Source organism: Pseudophryne corroboree, chromosome 5 (assembly GCF_028390025.1).
Source record: "Pseudophryne corroboree isolate aPseCor3 chromosome 5, aPseCor3.hap2, whole genome shotgun sequence".
Lineage (NCBI taxonomy): Eukaryota > Metazoa > Chordata > Amphibia > Anura > Myobatrachidae > Pseudophryne > Pseudophryne corroboree.
Window position 1 is genome coordinate 713786634 of NC_086448.1, and position 18436 is coordinate 713805069.

General features: G+C 47.1%; 1 protein-coding gene across 11 annotated transcripts in view; it reads left to right on the forward strand.

The window, feature by feature from the left end:
- The window catches only part of PEX2 (peroxisomal biogenesis factor 2), a 129101-nt gene that overhangs the window by 80221 nt on the left and 30444 nt on the right, over positions 1–18436 (forward strand). The window contains exons 1-4 of one of the 11 annotated variants that reach the window (XM_063923954.1): positions 6666–6915; positions 7018–7220; positions 10058–10116; positions 12819–12895. The exons of 1 other annotated variant lie outside the window; for it this stretch is intronic. In XM_063923954.1, the coding sequence (XP_063780024.1) occupies positions 12871–12895 (25 nt within the window). In that variant the 5' untranslated portion in view covers positions 6666–6915; positions 7018–7220; positions 10058–10116; positions 12819–12870. 9 more of the 11 variants (XM_063923955.1, XM_063923952.1, XM_063923958.1 and 6 more) reach the window with 9 other exon arrangements.

Here is an 18436-nt window from a genome sequence, read left to right on the forward strand (position 1 = left end):
CCCTTGTCACATGCAGCCCTGTCATCACTGACATATCATGCATGTCCTCATATAGTGTGCGCTGCTGGCCCACCCCTAGGGGTGCTAGTGGTGTGTTAGCCCCACAGTGTTTGTTCCCAGATTGTAAGTCATATGTGTAGCAAGTTTAGTGTAAATTGGTCCAGGCATGCGGGAGTTATGCTATCTTCTGAAATACTCTGTGCAGCTGTCTTACCTCTAGGGGTGCTAGGGGTGTCTAACCACCACAGAGTTTGTTCCCAGATTGTAAGTCAGACGTGTGTGCTGTGAGTCAGATGTGTACCAAGTTTGGTGTAAATGGCTCCAGGCCTTCCACAGTTACGCTGTCTGCTGACTTACTCTGTGCTGCTGTCCCACTCCTAGGACATACCTCCCAACATGATCCTCTCCAGGAGGGACACAATGCTCTACTCCTGGACTTTTCTCTTAATGTATGATGGCCAGCACCTGTATTGAGCAGGTTAGTGGATAAGAAAGGTGTTTCACCACAGGTGATGGCAATCATAAATTAAGAGGGAAGTCCAGGAGCAGAGCATTCTGTCCCTCCTGGAGGGGGTCATGTTGGGAGGTATGCCTAGGGGTGCTAGGGAAGTCTTCCCCCCACGGTGTTTGTTCCCAGAGTGTAAGTCAGATGTGTACCAAGTTTGTTGTAAAATGCTGCAGACATTCCAGAGATATGCTGTCTGCTGAAATACTCAGTGCTGCTGCCTCACTCCTAGGGGTGTCTTCCCCCCACAGTGTTTGTTCCCAGATTTATGTGTGTGCTGTGAGGCATATGTGTACCAATTTTTGAGCACATTGCTCCAGCAATTCCAGAGTTATGCTGTCTGCTGATATACTCTGTGCTGCTGTCTCCCCCTCGGCCGTGTTCTAATACGCTCATATGTATAATTTCACGATCTTTGCTTGTAAACTGTGCATTTGTATAGAAAGACAGAAGGACAAATTTTCGCTTTTATATAGTAGATAATAAGATTTTACTTACCGATAAATCTATTTCTCGTAGTCCGTAGTGGATGCTGGGACTCCGTCAGGACCATGGGGAATAGCGGCTCCGCAGGAGACAGGGCACAAAATTTTAAAGTTTGACCACTAGGTGGTGTGTACTGGCTCCTCCCCCTATGACCCTCCTCCAAGCCTCAGTTAGGATACTGTGCCCGGACGAGCGTACACAATAAGGAAGGATTTTGAATCCCGGGTAAGACTCATACCAGCCACACCAATCACACCGTACAACTTGTGATCTGAATCCAGTTAACAGTATGACAAACGTAGGAGCCTCTGAACATACGGCTCACAACAATAACAACCCAATTTTTTTGTAACAATAACTATGTACAAGTATTGCAGACAATCCGCACTTGGGATGGGCGCCCAGCATCCACTACGGACTACGAGAAATAGATTTATCGGTAAGTAAAATCTTATTTTCTCTGACGTCCTAGTGGATGCTGGGACTCCGTCAGGACCATGGGGATTATACCAAAGCTCCCAAACGGGCGGGAGAGTGCGGATGACTCTGCAGCACCGAATGAGAGAACTCCAGGTCCTCCTTAGCCAGGGTATCAAATTTGTAGAATTTTACAAACGTGTTCTCCCCTGACCACGTAGCTGCTCGGCAGAGTTGTAATGCCGAGACCCCTCGGGCAGCCGCCCAAGATGAGCCCACCTTCCTTGTGGAATGGGCCTTGACAGATTTAGGCTGTGGCAGGCCTGCCACAAAATGTGCAAGTTGAATTGTGCTACAAATCCAACGAGCAATCGTCTGCTTAGAAGCAGGAGCATCCAGCTTGTTGGGTGCATACAGTATAAACAGCGAGTCAGATTTTCTGACTCCAGCCGTCCTTGAAATATATATTTTCAATGCTCTGACAACGTCCAGCAACTTGGAATCCTCCAAATCGCTAGTAGCCGCAGGCACCACAATAGGCTGGTTCAGGTGAAACGCTGAAACCACCTTAAGCAGAAAGTGAGGACGCGTCCGCAGTTCTGCCCTGTCCGAATGGAAAATCAGATATGGGCTTTTATACGATAAAGCCGCCAATTCTGACACTCTCCTGGCTGAAGCCAGGGCCAGTAGCATGGTTACTTTCCATGTAAGATATTTCAAATCCACCGATTTGAGTGGCTCAAACCAATGGGATTTGAGAAAATCCAAAACTACATTAAGATCCCACGGTGCCACTGGGGGCACAACCGGGGGCTGTATATGTAGTACTCCTTTTACAAAAGTCTGGACTTCAGGAACTGAAGCCAATTCTTTTTGGAAGAAAATCGACAGGGCCGAAATTTGAACCTTAATGGACCCTAATTTGAGGCCCATAGACAATCCTGTTTGCAGGAAATGTAGGAATCGACCCAGTTGAAATTCCTCCGTCGGGGCCTTCCTGGCCTCACACCACGCAACATATTTTCTCCAAATGCGGTGATAATGTTGTGCAGTCACCTCCTTCCTGGCTTTTACCAGGGTAGGGATGACCTCTTCCGGAATGCCTTTTTCCCTTAGGATTCGGCGTTCAACCGCCATGCCGTCAAACGCAGCCGCGGTAAGTCTTGGAATAGACACGGTCCCTGCTGAAGCAGGTCCCGTCTTAGAGGTAGAGGCCACGGATCTTCCGTGAGCATCTCCTGAAGTTCCGGGTACCAAGTTCTTCTTGGCCAATCCGGAGCCACGAGTATCGTTCTTACTCCCCTTTGCCGTATAATTCTCAGTACTTTTGGTATGAGAGGCAGAGGAGGAAACACATACACTGACTGGTACACCCATGGTGTTACCAGAGCGTCTACAGCTATTGCCTGAGGGTCTCTTGACCTGGCGCAATACCTGTCCAGTTTTTTGTTGAGGCGGGACGCCATCATGTCCACCATTGGTCTTTCCCAATGGACCACAATCATGTGGAAGACTTCTGGATGAAGTCCCCACTCTCCCGGGTGCAGATCGTGTCTGCTGAGGAAGTCTGCTTCCCAGTTGTCCACTCCCGGGATGAACACAGCTGACAGTGCTAACACATGATTTTCTGCCCAGCGAAGAATACTTGCAGCTTCTGCCATTGCCCTCCTGCTTCTTGTGCCGCCCTGTCTGTTTACGTGGGCGACTGCCGTGATGTTGTCCGACTGAATCAACACCGGCTGACCCTGAAGCAGAGGTTTTGCCAGGCTTAGAGCATTGTAGATTGCTCTTAGCTCCAGTATATTTATGTGAAGAGACGTCTCCAGGCTTGACCACACGCCCTGGAAGTTTCTTCCCTGTGTGACCGCCCCCCAGCCTCTAAGGCTGGCATCCGTGGTCACTAGGACCCAGTTCTGTATGCCGAATCTGCGGCCCTCTAACAGATGAGCACTCTGCAACCACCATAGCAGAGACACTCTTGTCCTTGTGGACAATTTTATCCGCTGATGCATCTGCAGATGTGATCCGGACCATTTGTCCAGCAGATCCCACTGAAAAGTTCGTGCATGGAATCTGCCGAATGGAATCGCTTCGTAAGAAGCTACCATTTTTCCCAGGACTCTTGTGCATTGATGCACAGACACTGTCCCTGGTTTTAGGAGGTTCCTGACTCCCTGGCTTTCTCCTCCGGAAGAAATACCTTTTTCTGAACAGTGTCCAGAATCATCCCTAGGAACAACAGACGTGTCGTCGGGATCAGTTGGGATTTTGGAAAATTCAGAATCCACCCGTGTTGTTGGAGCACTACTTGGGTTAGTGCTACTCCGACCTCCAGCTGTTCTCTGGATCTTGCCCTTATCAGGAGATCGTCCAAGTAAGGGATAATTAAGACGCCTTCTCTTCGAAGAAGGATCATCATTTCGGCCATTACCTTGGTAAAGACCCGGGGTGCCGTGGACAATCCAAACGGCAGCGTCTGAAACTGATAATGACAGTTTTGGACCACGAACCTGAGGTACCCTTGGTGTGAAGGACAAATTGGAACATGATGGTAAGCATCCTTGATGTCCAAGGACACCATAAAATCCCCTTCTTCCAGATTCGCTATCACTGCTCTGAGTGACTCCATCTTGAACTTGAATTTTTGTATGTACAGGTTCAGAGATTTTAGATTTAGAATCGGTCTTACCGAGCCGTCCGGCTTCGGTACCACAAATAGCGTGGAGTAATACCCCTGTCCCTGTTGTAGGAGGGGTACCTTGACTATCACCTGCTGAGAATACAGCTTGTGAATGGCCTCCAATACCGTCGCCCTGTCGGAGGGAGACGTTGGCAAAGCAGACTTTAGGAAACGGCGAGGAGGGGACTTCTCGAATTCCAACCTGTAACCCTGAGATACTACCTGCAGGATCCAGGGGTCCACCTGCGAGTGAGCCCACTGTGCGCTGAAATGTTTGAGGCGACCCCCCACCGCCCCTGAGTCTGCTTGTAAGGTCCCAGCGTCATGCTGACGCCTTTGTAGAAGCCGGGGAGGGCTTCTGCTCCTGGGAAGGAGCTGCTTGTTGCAGTCTCTTACCCTTTCCTTTGCCTCGGGGCAAATAGGAATGTCCTTTTGCTCGTTTGTTCTTATAGGAACGAAACGACTGCGGCTGAAAAGCCTGCGGCTTTTTCTGCTGGGAGGTGACCTGGGGTAAAAAGGTGGATTTTCCGGCCGTTGCCACCAGATCCGATAGACCGACCCCAAATAATTCCTCCCCCTTATACGGCAATACTTCCATATGTCGTTTGGAATCCGCATCACCTGACCACTGGCGCGTCCATAAACTTCTTCTGGCAGATATGGACATCGCACTTACTCTTGATGCCAGAGTGCAAATATCTCTCTGTGCATCTCGCATATAAAGAAATGCATCCTTTAACTGCTCTATAGTCAGTAAAATACTGTCCCTATCCAGGGTATCAATATTTTCAGACAGTGACTCCGACCAAGCCACGCCAGCACTGCACATCCAGGCTGAGGCGATTGCTGGTCTCAGTATAACACCCGTATGTGTGTATATACTTTTTAATGTATTCTCCAGCCTCCTATCAGCTGGATCCTTGAGGGCGGCCGTATCAGGAGACGGTAACGCCACTTGCTTTGATAAGCGTGTGAGCGCCTTATCCACCCTAGGAGGTGTTTCCCAGCGCGCCCTAACCTCTGGCGGGAAAGGGTATAATGCCAATAACTTCTTTGAAATTAGCAGTTTTCTATCTGGGGTAACCCACGCTTCATCACACACTTCATTCAGTTCCTCTGATTCAGTAGTTTTTTCACACCCCACATAATACCCCTTTTTGTGGTACTTGCAGTATCAGAGATATGCAAAGCCTCCTTCATTGCCGTGATCATATAACGTGTGGCCCTATTGGAAAATACGTTTGTTTCTTCACCGTCGACACTGGATTCAGTGTCAGTGTCTGGGTCTGTGTCGACCGACTGAGGTAAAGGGCGTTTTACAGCCCCTGACGGTGTCTGAGACGCCTGGACAGGTACTAACTGGTTTACCGGCTGTCTCATGTCGTCAACCGACTTTTGTAGCGTGCTGACACTATCCCGTAATTCCATAAACAAAGCCATCCATTCTGGTGTCGACTCCCTAGGGGGTGACATCACCATTACAGGCAATTGCTCCGCCTCCACGCCAACATCGTCCTCATACATGTCGACACACACGTACCGACACACAGCAGACACACAGGGAATGCTCTGATAGAAGACAGGACCCCACTAGTCCTTTGGGGAGACAGAGGGAGAGTTTGCCAGCACACACCCAAGCGCTATAAATATATATAGGGACAACCTTAATAAGTGTGTTCCCTTTATAGCAGCTCAAATATTATAAATATCGCCAATAAGTGCCCCCCCTCTCTGTTTTTACCCTGTTTCTGTAGTGCAGTGCAGGGGAGAGTCCTGGGAGCCTTCCTCGCAGCGGAGCTGGGCAGGAAAATGGCGCTGTGTGCTGAGGAGAATAGGCCCCGCCCCCTTTTCGGCGGGCTTCTTCTCACGGTTTTTTTGGAACCTGGCAGGGGTTAAATACATCCATATAGCCCCAGGGGCTATATGTGATATATTTTAGCCAGAATAGGTATATTACATTGCTGCCCAGGGCGCCCCCCCCAGCGCCCTGCACCCTCAGTGACCGCTGGTGTGAAGTGTGCGGAGAGCAATGGCGCACAGCTGCAGTGCTGTGCGCTACCTCATGAAGACTGAGACGTCTTCTGCCGCCGGTTTCTGGACCTCTTCTCTATTCGGCATCTGCAAGGGGGTCGGCGGCGCGGCTCCGGTGACCCATCCAGGCTGTACCTGTGATCGTCCCTCTGGAGCTAGTGTCCAGTAGCCTAAGAAGCAAATCCATCCTGCACGCAGGTGAGTTCACTTCTTCTCCCCTAAGTCCCTCGTTGCAGTGAGCCTGTTGCCAGCAGGACTCACTGAAAATAAAAAACCTAACAAACTTTTTCTAAGCAGCTCTTTAGGAGAGCCACCTAGATTGCACCCTGCTCGGACGGGCACAAAAACCTAACTGAGGCTTGGAGGAGGGTCGTAGGGGGAGGAGCCAGTACACACCACCTAGTGGTCAAACTTTTAAATTTTGTGCCCTGTCTCCTGCGGAGCCGCTATTCCCCATGGTCCTGACGGAGTCCCAGCATCCACTAGGACGTCAGAGAAATTTATTTCCCGGACATTTGTGGAGCTAGTGCGTGTATGTATAAATCCTGCCATGCATGGATCAGAATCAGTGGAACAATAGACAACAGCAATATCAGCGTTCTAGCTGGATGGCTGAGCGAGCTGCGTATGTGTGGCAGTGCCTGTGGTATATTGGACCATCTCTCTCGCCGTAGACACAGAGCTGAGTCATGTGACAGCAGGAGGACAGGAAGACACGCAGCAGCAGAGAGAGTGTGTACAGACAGAGGGGAGAGTGTGAGGAGTCCCTGGGGGTCAGTGCTGCTGCTGCATTGATGTGAGTCGTCTGCTATATACTCCAGTTGTTGTAGAACTACAAGTATCAGCATTTTTCTGCTGCAGTCTGACAGCTTTACAATGTGTGTGCATATGTCTCCAGTAACAGCATCAGCAGATGCCAGAGAGAGAGAGAGAGAGAGAGAGAGAACACCATTCCTCCTTCCTCATAGAGTTACTGGCGGTTGCCTGTAGTGTGCCCTGCAGGTGAGGGCAGTGCCATGGGGCTTCGTGTGTCATGTGCACAGACATCCCCCCTTACATGGAGCTTGTTACAGAGAAGTGCAGATATAAGCAACAGCTGGTGTAAGTACAGTAGTATAGGGCAGGTATGGCAGGTGCTTCATGTGTGTGTGTGTATTGCATGATGGGTCTGATCAGGCCTGGCAGAACCAGCAGCGAAGTGGGGACAGTGATGCTACATGCAGCATATGTATCTGCAGACTCACAGTGGATCACGCTGATAGACTTCCAGAGGACTCCAGGCACAATACAAGTGACCCACATTAACTAGAACAAGTCCCTGTGCTTATCTGTGTCCCAGAAGTTAGGGAATACCAGAACTTTTATAGGGAAATTTAACAATTCAGTGTTGTTATTGTATTCACCAATGTCACTGACATTAATGATAGTTAAATGGCAATAAGGTATTGATTTACAATTATCTATTTTACTAGTGATGCACTACTGTACAAATTAGATTATATTAATTGTGGGCAACTTCATACATTTCAGGGGCCACATAGGTGGGCCACTAACCATCAAAAGGGCCACGCACTACCCTTAATCTTAGTAATGAAATTAAAAATACATTTAATCTAATAATACATTCAATCTGGTATCACTGATAAAGGGTATGGTGCAATAGTGCAGAGCTGTATATGGTACTACTCTTCATCATGTGATTCCAGAGTAGTGTAGCCAGACACAAGCCATCTCATCAAAGCATATGGCATCACAGAGCAAAATGACACAAAGGGGAGGGTGGGGATTTATCTGTTTTGCCAACTGGATACTAGGGATGACCATCGGTGTGCTATCCCATCGATGGTGAACCTGTGGGTGGCCTTTGATGGTAACAAACTTTTTTTGTGGATGACCATTGATGGTTTCAACCACCGATGGTCATCCCTATTATTTCACTGATTGGCCTGCAGTCCAATCACAGCCTGGGGGTGGGGCTTTGTGGGTGGCCATGTTCCTGCATTGCTAAGAAGAAGAAAAAAAATAATTGGATGGTTCTGTACCATCGATGGTAGGAGACCATGTGGTTCTCCCCCATTGATGGAAAAAGTATTTGACATCGGGCATAGACCATAGATGAGTTTGAATCATCAATGGTCAATAGCCATCATTACCGGTTAATAAATTGTCACATTTTGCTGGCAGAAGGCCTGATTCAGAGTTGAACGCTGTGTCGCTGTTTTCACAGTTGAGCGATTATTGGCCGACTGTGCATGCATCTTAGTCGCACTGCACACACCTCAAAGTCCATTGCCATAGTTGCTCGCAGTGAGGATTCATTTGCACAGTGGAGTTGATCGCTAGCTGCTTTCGGTCGCAGCGCTGCGATTAGGTGAAAAAGCGGCATTTCTGCGCATGCATACGGGCCACAGGATGCACGCGCGAAGTACTTTCACACAAAACTATGCAGTTTTACACAAGGTCGAGCGACGCTTTTCTGTCGCTCTGCTGATCGGTGAGTGATTGACAGGAAGTGGGTGTTTCTGGGTGGTAACTGACCGTTTTCCGGGGAGTGTACTAAAAAACGCAGGCGTGACAGGTAAAAACGCAGGCGTGCCTGGGGAAAGGGGGTAGTGGCTGGCCGAACGCAGGGCGTGTTTGTGATGTCAAAGCAGGAACTAAACTGACTGAGGTGATCGCAAGTAAGGAGTAGGTCTGGAGCTGCTCAGAAACTGCATGAAAATTTTTACGAGCAGTTCTGCTAACCTTTCATTCGCACTTCTGCTAAGATACACTCCCAGAGGGTGGCGTCTTAGCGTGTGCACTGCTGCTAAAAGCAGCTAGCGAGCGATCAACTCGGAATGAGGGCCTGTGATTGACAAGGAGGGACTATTTGGGGGAGGTAACAGGGAGTGGCAGCTAAAACGCAGGCATGCGCTGCCTGCGCCTGCAATCCCGTATGCTATCCCGTATGTACTCCAGCGTCTCAGTACATGCAGCCATAGGATTAAGTACTCAGAAGGCCAATTATTGAAGTATCTGTGATCTTGCTGCATCTTTGAACGCAGTGCCTGAGATTAGCAAAGCCGACCGCTATATGTGTCAGTACGGACTCTGCCAGCTGAGACATTTGCACATTTACCACAGTTTCTGCGTATGGGATCGCAGCTGCAGATTCATTAGTGTACAATATGAATCAGGCCCAATGTGCTGTAATTAGAAACTGGTAAATTGCATGGAGTTTAAGGAATACTGCTGCTGGTCTGGGTGGGGGGCCCATGCCAGTCCTAAATATGCCTCATTCTGGAATCCCCAGCCAGTGTGTACTGTACCTGGGATTAAAAAACATATGGTTCCCCAACGAAAGCAAACTGTTAGTTATGCCCTTTCCTCAAAAATGATATACTATGTATGACCCCTTAATGTTAAATATAATATCTTACTCCTTAATTATGTAATGATATATTGGACCTTTTAACTTACATTTGTAGTGGACTTTATACTTTTTACTTTACCGTCCTACTGTTTTTATACAATGTACTACTTAGAATTGGCCCAGGCATATCTAGGTGCTAAGTAGCATGGCCCATTCAGAAAGGGGAGGGGTGGTGTATACCTGTTGTGTTCTGGGGTTTGTAGCTTTTTATAGAGAAACAATTGGGATACAGCGGATTGCGTATTTTTTATTTTGGTCTTTTGATTTATTTAGTTATGTGATTATAAAATTGCCTAAATTCACACAAAACAATAGTGCAGGCCTGACCAACCTGAGGGTCTCCAGCTGTTGTGAAACTACAAGTCCCACCAAGCTCTGCCACAGTTTTGCTATTAGGGAATGCTCAAATTGCATCGCATAACCATCATACATAGAAGGTGATGGCTTTCCTGTCGCAGTGGCATTTGTTGGGTTTTGTTTCTTTATAAATTAATAATGAATAATAATTTTTTTCTCTCCAAAGCTTCTGTATAAGGGAGTGATTGTGGTCCAGAGATTAACTTTTCTTCGCTGTCTGTGAAGGTAAGGTGTGTTCTGTATTGTACCTCAACTGTTTATTAACATCTGTCATTCAAATGATAGCCACAATTCATAATGTTTTCCATGTAACAGGCTCCGTCAGTGACACCATTTGCCACATGGATGATCTCTATTAGTATAATATATGCTTAAGTAAAATATCATAAGCATTGCTTGTTTCCACTGCAATAAATTCATCATAGGACAGGCATAAAGACCGTAGCTCTCAATGAATGGAACTGCAAATCTCAGAATACCTTTCCAGTTAAGAAAATGTACCATCCAGTTTTGCAGAATTCAATTCAGTTATGCAGAGCACCAAAATAAGAATTGACCAAGCGCATCCATTATAAGGGATCCAGTCAGGATCCTGGCAGTCGTAATACCAATCTCTGAATCCCGACACTGCTGAGAATGCAGGCGCCATCACCCTGAATGCGATCACAATGCCGGCATCTTGACAGCGGGGATCCCTATTGCGTGTCTGCCGGCCTGGCCTGCTGGAGAGGTTTGCTGTGGGAGGGGGTATGTGTTTAGGCTGAGGAGGGAGGGTTAGGGTTAGTCTGCGGGGAGGGGGATTGTTAGGGTTAAATTTAGGCTGCGGGGAAGAGGGGGGGGTGTTAGGTTTAGGCTGCGGGAAGGGGGGGTAGGTTTAGGCACCCCCAGGGGGAGGGTTAGGTTTAGGCTGTGGGAAGGGGGGGTAGATTTAGGCACCTGCGGTGGGGAGGGGGGCGGGGGGGGGGGGTTAAGTTTAGGTAGCAGGAATAGGGGAGGGTTAGCATTCTTTCCTGACCCCTGTCTGTATTCTAAACATCAGGATGCCGTGGACGGTATTTTGACTGCCGGCATCCCGAACGTCCATTATTAGCTCTGTACGTTTATGTCCTAATACGTTTGTTGTTACTGCACGCAATTTATACTCTCCTATTTTATTGTTCTGTGGAGCATTCGAAGCTTCACTACGACCTGGTGTAAAATGGATACTAACCTGCTTTCCCTGTCCTGGATAAGATCATTTTACCTCCCACTCACTTGTCACCTACTCCGCTCCACTGTTTCCCCCTGGGAAAGATAGCTGTATTTTTTTATCTCCCTGGTCTCTGGATAGAGTAATGAGTAAGGTTGCCACCTCTTACATCATCGATTTCTGGAGGTCCACCCCCTCAATCCCAAACCCCCCTACCCCCCTTCCCGCGGTACCAAGCAATGTTCATGTAAATACAATGATGTACCATATTTATAAAATATTTTACATACACTGTTTCATTTTATATTGTTTGTATCTATATAAATAGGAATATAATAGTCACCACTTGGATAAATTACAGGCATTTGGTGCCTTAAAACTAGATTGTGTGAAAGGGGAAGAACTTTGGAAGTGTTGCACACAACCTAATCAATATCAAGCTTCAACAGATTAAACAAACAAATGCACAACTAAAACATAAACATTATTAAAACATATACATATATCTATATATAACTTGAGCCTCTATTTGTTTCATGCATGCTCATTATATTATAGATATATGTGTGACATGCCTGTCCGCTCTCGTTGCTCTTCTCACATGAGCCGGGCCGGCGTTACTTCACCGCAGCCCGGGGAAACGCTGAGAAAGAGCTGACTATGGCAGCGTCACGGCAGCTTCGGCTCAGTCTGCAGTCCGCAGGCACAGCCCGGGGAAATGCTGAAAAGCTGCCGATGGCAGCGTCGCCGCAACTTCGGCTCAGTCTGGACTGAACACTGTCTCGCGAGATTTGATGTCATCATCTCGGGAGACAGTCACTGTAGTTCACTGAGTTCCTCGGTTGCCAAGGAGCACTGCTGGTGCTCCCAGGGTCCCCTTATTCCTGGAGAATCCGGGTGAAGGGAAAAGCCTCCTGGGGTGTTGTCACCTAATCCTGGAGAATCCAGGAAAGCAGGGAGAGGTGGCAACCCTAGTGATGAGATGTTGGTAAAAAAAACAACAACAAAAAAACCCTTATTACAGTAGGTGGTAGTTCACATCTGCTACTGTATGTAACTGTGCTGCACCTCATGGCAAAAATTGTGTTTTTCTTTTAAGCTGCGTGTTCATTGAATAGATTACAAAAGACAAATATTTGTTTTCACTATAAAATTTCTTATTATTTTTCTTCTTACAGGTGAAATATGGTGACTAGTTCACAATGATTTTGGTAAAATTTCCTGTGATTTTGGAAAAATAGATAAGAATAAACTAAATCACCATACTCCAGCACTTTAAAAAAAAAAAAAAAAAAGTGGCGTCAGTGTACATGCGCACCAACGTAATTTCTCCGAAACTAGCCCCAGTTGTCCCTAAGACTCCCCACTGGTGATTAGTTCCGTGGAGAGAAGGTAATCACCAGGGGTCACTTTGCTCTGTTCAACGAGTAGGATTCGTCATCCTCGGTTTTAAGGTTTATGCGGGTGGCGGCGTGCCCTAAAGTCATTCGAATGGACATTAGAACAATAAATAGAGTTTTCACCTTTCATTAAGGGAATTAATTAAAATCCGTAAACTTTACTGGTGCCTCTTCATTCTGGCTGCCCATAGATTTAAAAAATGGGAAAAAGAGAGTGTTTAATTGCAGTATGTAAATGTTTCTGTCTAGCAAGTTCCTAGCTTACCTTAGGTCAATGTTCTTCTGTGTGGTCTGCATACATAACCTGCTTCTTGTTGCTTTTCTTCCATGTCTTGCAGTGCCAAGGCAGCAGCCTAAAACCCGCTAGGGGTTAGCGATCTTCGTGATCACATGACCATGCCAACTCACATCCGAGGTACGGGATTACAAAGAAGACTAAGAGGGCAGAATATGAATACAATTCTGGGAGAAATGAATTAGAGGAGAAGGCAGCTGTGGGAGATATATAAATTACAGTTAGAAGAGAGGGTGGTGGAGACATACAAACTGACAAGAGAGTCCTATGTGCAGATTAATTGGGAAATGAATGACAATGGGAGAAGCACGCACACTTAGGGTACCTGGGGGCAAATGTATTAATCCTGGAGAAGTGATAAAGTGGAAGGTGATAACACCAGCCTATCAGCTCCTAACTGCCATTTTCTTTTAAACCCGCCTGTAACTTGACAGTTAAGCACTGATTGGCTGGTGCGTTATCACCTTCTACTTTATCACTTCTCCAGACTTAATGCGTCTGCCCCTTATAGCCAAAGTTGGATTCTGGGCCCCTCCTTGGATCTTGTAACGTATGTGTAGGAGTCACATAAGAGCATACGGTGTCTGATGCAGGGTATTTTTTTAGCCATAACAATAATGCTTCATACAATTACTGATATTTTTGTGATGTCACAAGCTCATTCATGACCTTGGATACATTGTTTTAGAAGCGAAACTATTTTGAGGGCCTTTTCTACGATTACTTCCTACCAAGGTTACTGATACAAAGTTAAATGGAAGTCCTTTTGCGAAGTGTGTCTTTTGGGTTGTTCTCAGAGCTCATACTCTGAGACCAAGTGTACACAAGTATCAGTGATGCAGAGTTGTATGCCTAGGCACATGTGCTTTCATGTAGACTAAGCTCAGGTAAGACGTATCAAAACAATTGTGGGTTTTCAGAAGGATCTGTTACTCTAAGGATCGGGCTGGCGCAATTCCGCACTGATAATGGAGCCAAGTGTACGGATAGGGGTGGAAAGGCCACAGATATGTGTACAACTCTATGCGAGTATCTGCATTTAGGGGGTCATTCCGACCCGTTCACACACTGCTGTTTGTCGCAGCAGTGCAAACGGGTCGGTTCTGCGCATGCATGGAGGCTGCATCGCGATGCCACTAACGACAAAAGCGGTCGCAGCAGCGACTGCAAGAAGATTGATAGGAGGAAGGCTTTCCGGGGCGTCAACTGACCGTTTTCCAGGAGTGGTTCAACGAAACGCAGGCATGTCCAGGCGTTTGGAGGGCGGATGTCTGACGTCCATTCCGGGACCTGCATCGCTGGAACTACCGCACAGGGGAAGTAACTCTTACCCTGGTCTTCATTTACAGAAAACTTTTTTGCATAGCAGGGCTGCACAAGCGTTCGCAGCCCTGCTATGCAGATATACAGTCCCCCATAGGCGGCGTTTAGTTGATCGCACGGGCAGCAAAAAGTTGCTACGTGCGATCAACTCGGAATGACCCCCATAGTTCTGTGTACACAGTGCAGACACAGTTATGGCTGACTTGGGTTCAACTCTGTCTTGGCCTCATGGTGACTTTATAGTACATCTTATTTGGACTCCTACGGGTCCTGCCTGAAAGCTGGGAGCTGCTGGTATTCAACACAGAAGCACTGCATGAAAAAGGGATTGTTTTTTAATGTCTTACATTTTTATTAAATTTAAAAGGGGAGTAGGGGGAGCAGCTAAAGCATTAAAGAGATTTAACATAACCTTTCTGTTGATTTTGTTCACTTGTGTTGTTTCTGACATAGGGGCAGGTGTACTAAGCCTTGGAAAGAGATACAGTACCACCCAATCAGCTCCTGTCATTTTTCAAACACCGCCTATAACATGGCATTTAGAAGCTGATTGGCTGTACTTTATCTCCATGCAAGGCTTAGTAAGTAGACCCCTTTATCTCTCCACTTTATCACTCTCCAAATGCTTAGTACATCTCCCCTCTAGAATCTACTTCAGCAGGTAAAGTATTGCAGGGTCTCTTCAGCAGCCAGGTATACATACAGAATAGCCCTTTTCCCGAGTGCCATAACTAAACATTTAAAATATATAAAAATAATAGAAAAAAATAATAATGCAGGCGATGTGGATACAGCAGTTCATATGGACAGTTCTCAAGACATCCAGGATGGGGTAATAAGGCTGTGTGGCACATATTAGCCAAAATGTAATACAATCCGTATAGAATGCTGCAATGGATATTACACACTCTGATATTGATATGGTATGAGAATCTGTATGTAAACTCTTGTGAAAATGAAATCAAAGGCGATGCACCTACCCAGAAGATAGAAAAAAATCACAAAGCAATCAAAGATAACTAAACAAAAATATAAACAATAATAAAAAAAGCCATGCAAAAGATCCTTGAAACATGTTACAAATTGTGTATCTCACCCTGTCGAGCCATGTATTTGATTACCACTACTCCCTAGATACAGACACAACTGGGATTCTTTTTTCTTTAGGACCTGCGTCTTAAAGATCTATTTTTATTCTCCTTTCATTATCATAGCTATTTCCCACTACCAACCCAACATTAATTATTCACATTTAATAAATCCCCCTCCTCTCCAAACTCAGCCCCACATTAATAACCCTCCAAACTACCCAAAAATGAAATAAATCATCCCATCACCATACCTTTAATTAATAGGCTACATTATTAAATGAAATAGTCCCCACCATGATCACCATTATTGAATTAAATATCACCCACCAACCATTAAATGAATTGCTCATGTGACCTACTGTACTGTGCAAAGGTTTTAGGCATGTGTGGAAAAATTGCTGCAAAGTAAGAAAGCTTTCAAAAATAGAAGTGTTAATAGTTTAATTTTATCAGTTAACAAAATGCAAAGTAAATGCATTCAAAACAGCATCAATTCTTCTAGGTACACTTGCACACAGTTCTTAAGGGAACTCGGCAGGGAGGTTGTTCCAAACATCTTGGAGAACTAACCACAGATCTTCTACGGATGTAGGCTTGCACAAATCCTTCTGTCTTCATGTAATCCCAGACAGAATCGATGATGTTAAGATCAGGGCTTTGTGGGGGCCATATCATCACTTCCAGGACTCCTTGTTCTTCTTGACACTGAAGATAGTTTTTAATGTCATTGGCTGTATGTTTGTGGTCGCTGTCCTGCTGCAGAATAAATTTGGAGCCTATCAAATGCCTCCCTAATGTTATTGCATGACGAATAAGTACCTGCCTGGATTTAATGAACTTGTATGACAACTCCTCGTCACACCCCAGTTCTGCCTCTTCAGAGACAAGAGACTGTAAGCTGCAAAAGCAGGGCACTCCTTCCTTCTGTTCTCATTACCTAGTTCTTTCTCTTACGTCCTTGAGGATGCTGGGGACTCCAAAAGGACCATGGGGTATAGACGGGATCCGCAGGAGACATGGGCACACTATTAAGACTTTTACTGGGTGTGAACTGGCTCCTCCCTCTATGCCTCTCCTCCAGACCTCAGTTAGATTCTGTGCCCAGGAGAGACTGGACACACACTAGGGGAGCTCTACTGAGTTTCTCTGGAAAGACTCTGTTAGGCTTTTTTCTTTTCAGGGAGACCTGCTGGCTACAGGCTCCCTGCTTCGTGGGACTGAGGGGAGAGAAGTCAGACCTACTTCTTCTGAGTTAAGGGCTCTGCTTCTTAGGCTACCATTAGCTCCAGAGGGTTCGATCACTTGGTGCGCCTAGTTTGCTTGTTCCCGGAGCCACGCCGTCACCCCCCTCACAGAAGCCAGAAGAAAGAAGCCGGGTGAGTATTAGAAGAACAGAAGACTTCTGTAACGGAGGTCCATGCTCCCACACACACACACCAACGGCACTCACAGAGTGCAGGGCGCTGGGGGGAGCGCCCTGGGCAGCAGGTTACTGGAGCCTTATTTCTCTAACGTCCTAGAGGATGCTGGGACTCCGTAAGGACCATGGGGAATAGACGGGCTCCGCAGGAGGCATGGGCACTTTAAGAAAGACTTTGGACTCTGGGTGTGCACTGGCTCCTCCCTCTATGCCCCTCCTCCAGACCCCAGTTTTAGACTGTGCCCAGAGGAGAATGGGTGCACTGCAGGGAGCTCTTCTCAGTTTCCTGCTTAGAAAGCATTTTTGTCAGGATTTTTTCTCTTTTTCAGGGAGCACTGCTGGCAACAGGCTCCCTGCACCGAGGGACTGAGGAGAGAGGAGCAGACCTACTTAAATGATGGGCTCTGCTTCCTCGGCTACTGGACACCATTAGCTCCAGAGGGAGTGAACACAGATTCGTCCTGGGCGTTCACCCCAGAGCCGCGCCGCCGTTCTCCTCACAGAGCCAGAAGAAACGAAGACAGAAGACGTCTCAGGCGGCAGAAGCCTTCGGTGCTTCACGGAGGTAACGCACAGCACCGCAGCTGTGCGTCATTGCTCCCATACACCTCACACACTCCGGTCACTGTAAGGGTGCAGGGCGCAGGGGGGGCGCCCTGGGCAGCAATAAAACACCTCTCCTATGGCAAAAGTCTATATACATGTACAGGTGGGCACTGTACATGTATATAAAAGAGCCCCCGCCATTTTTTAGTAAGTTTGAACGGGACAGAAGCCCGCCGCCGAGGGGGCGGGGCTTCTCCCTCAGCACTCACCAGCGCCATTTTCTCTCCACAGCACCGCTGAGAGGAAGCTCCCCGGACTCTCCCCTGCTTGACACACGGTGAAAGGGGGTTTTAAAGTAGAGGGGGGGCACATTATTGGCGTTTATACATTAAGCAGCGCTATTTGGTAAACAATCTGTTTTTCTCCAGGGTTATATAGCGCTGGGGTGTGTGCTGGCATACTCTCTCTCTCTGTCTCTTCAAGGGGCCTCAGGGGGAACCTGTCTTCAGAAAAGAGATCCCCTGTGTGTGTGAAGTGTGTCGGTACGTGTGTGTCGACATGTTTGACGAGGAAGGCTCACCTAAGGAGGAGGGGGAGTGCATGATGGTCAGATCGACGTCTGCAACGCCGACACCGGACTGGGTGGATATGTGGAATGTCCTTGATGTGGTCAGGGCTTTGAAGATTTATGTGGCCAGAACAGCGAGGGTTAGGAAAACTGAAGCGCTGTTTGTTCTGTATGTGGCCAACAAAGTTGGCGCGCCTGCTTCAGAGCAGACTATTGCTCGCTGGATCTGTAACACGATTCAGCAGGCGCATTCTACGGCAGGATTGCCATTGCCTAAATCGGTTAAGGCCCATTCCACTAGGAAGGTGGGCTCGTCTTGGGCGGCTGCCAGAGGGGTCTCGGCATTACAGTTGTGCCGAGCAGCTACTTGGTCGGGGTGAAGCACCTTTGCAAAGTTCTATAAATTTGATACCCTGGCTGAGGAGGACCTCCTGTTTGCTCAATCGGTGCTGCAGAGTCATCCGCACTCTCCCGCCCGTTTGGGAGCTTTGGTATAATCCCCATGGTCCTTACGGAGTCCCAGCATTCTCTAGGACGTTAGAGAAAATAATATTTTACACTTACCGGTAAATCTATTTCTCGTAGTCCGTAGAGGATGCTGGGCGCCCGTCCCAAGTGCAGACTTCTTCTGCAAGACTTGTATATAGTTATTGCTTACATAAGGGTTCTGTTATAGTTTCATCGGTGTAGACCGAGACTATGTTTGTTCATAC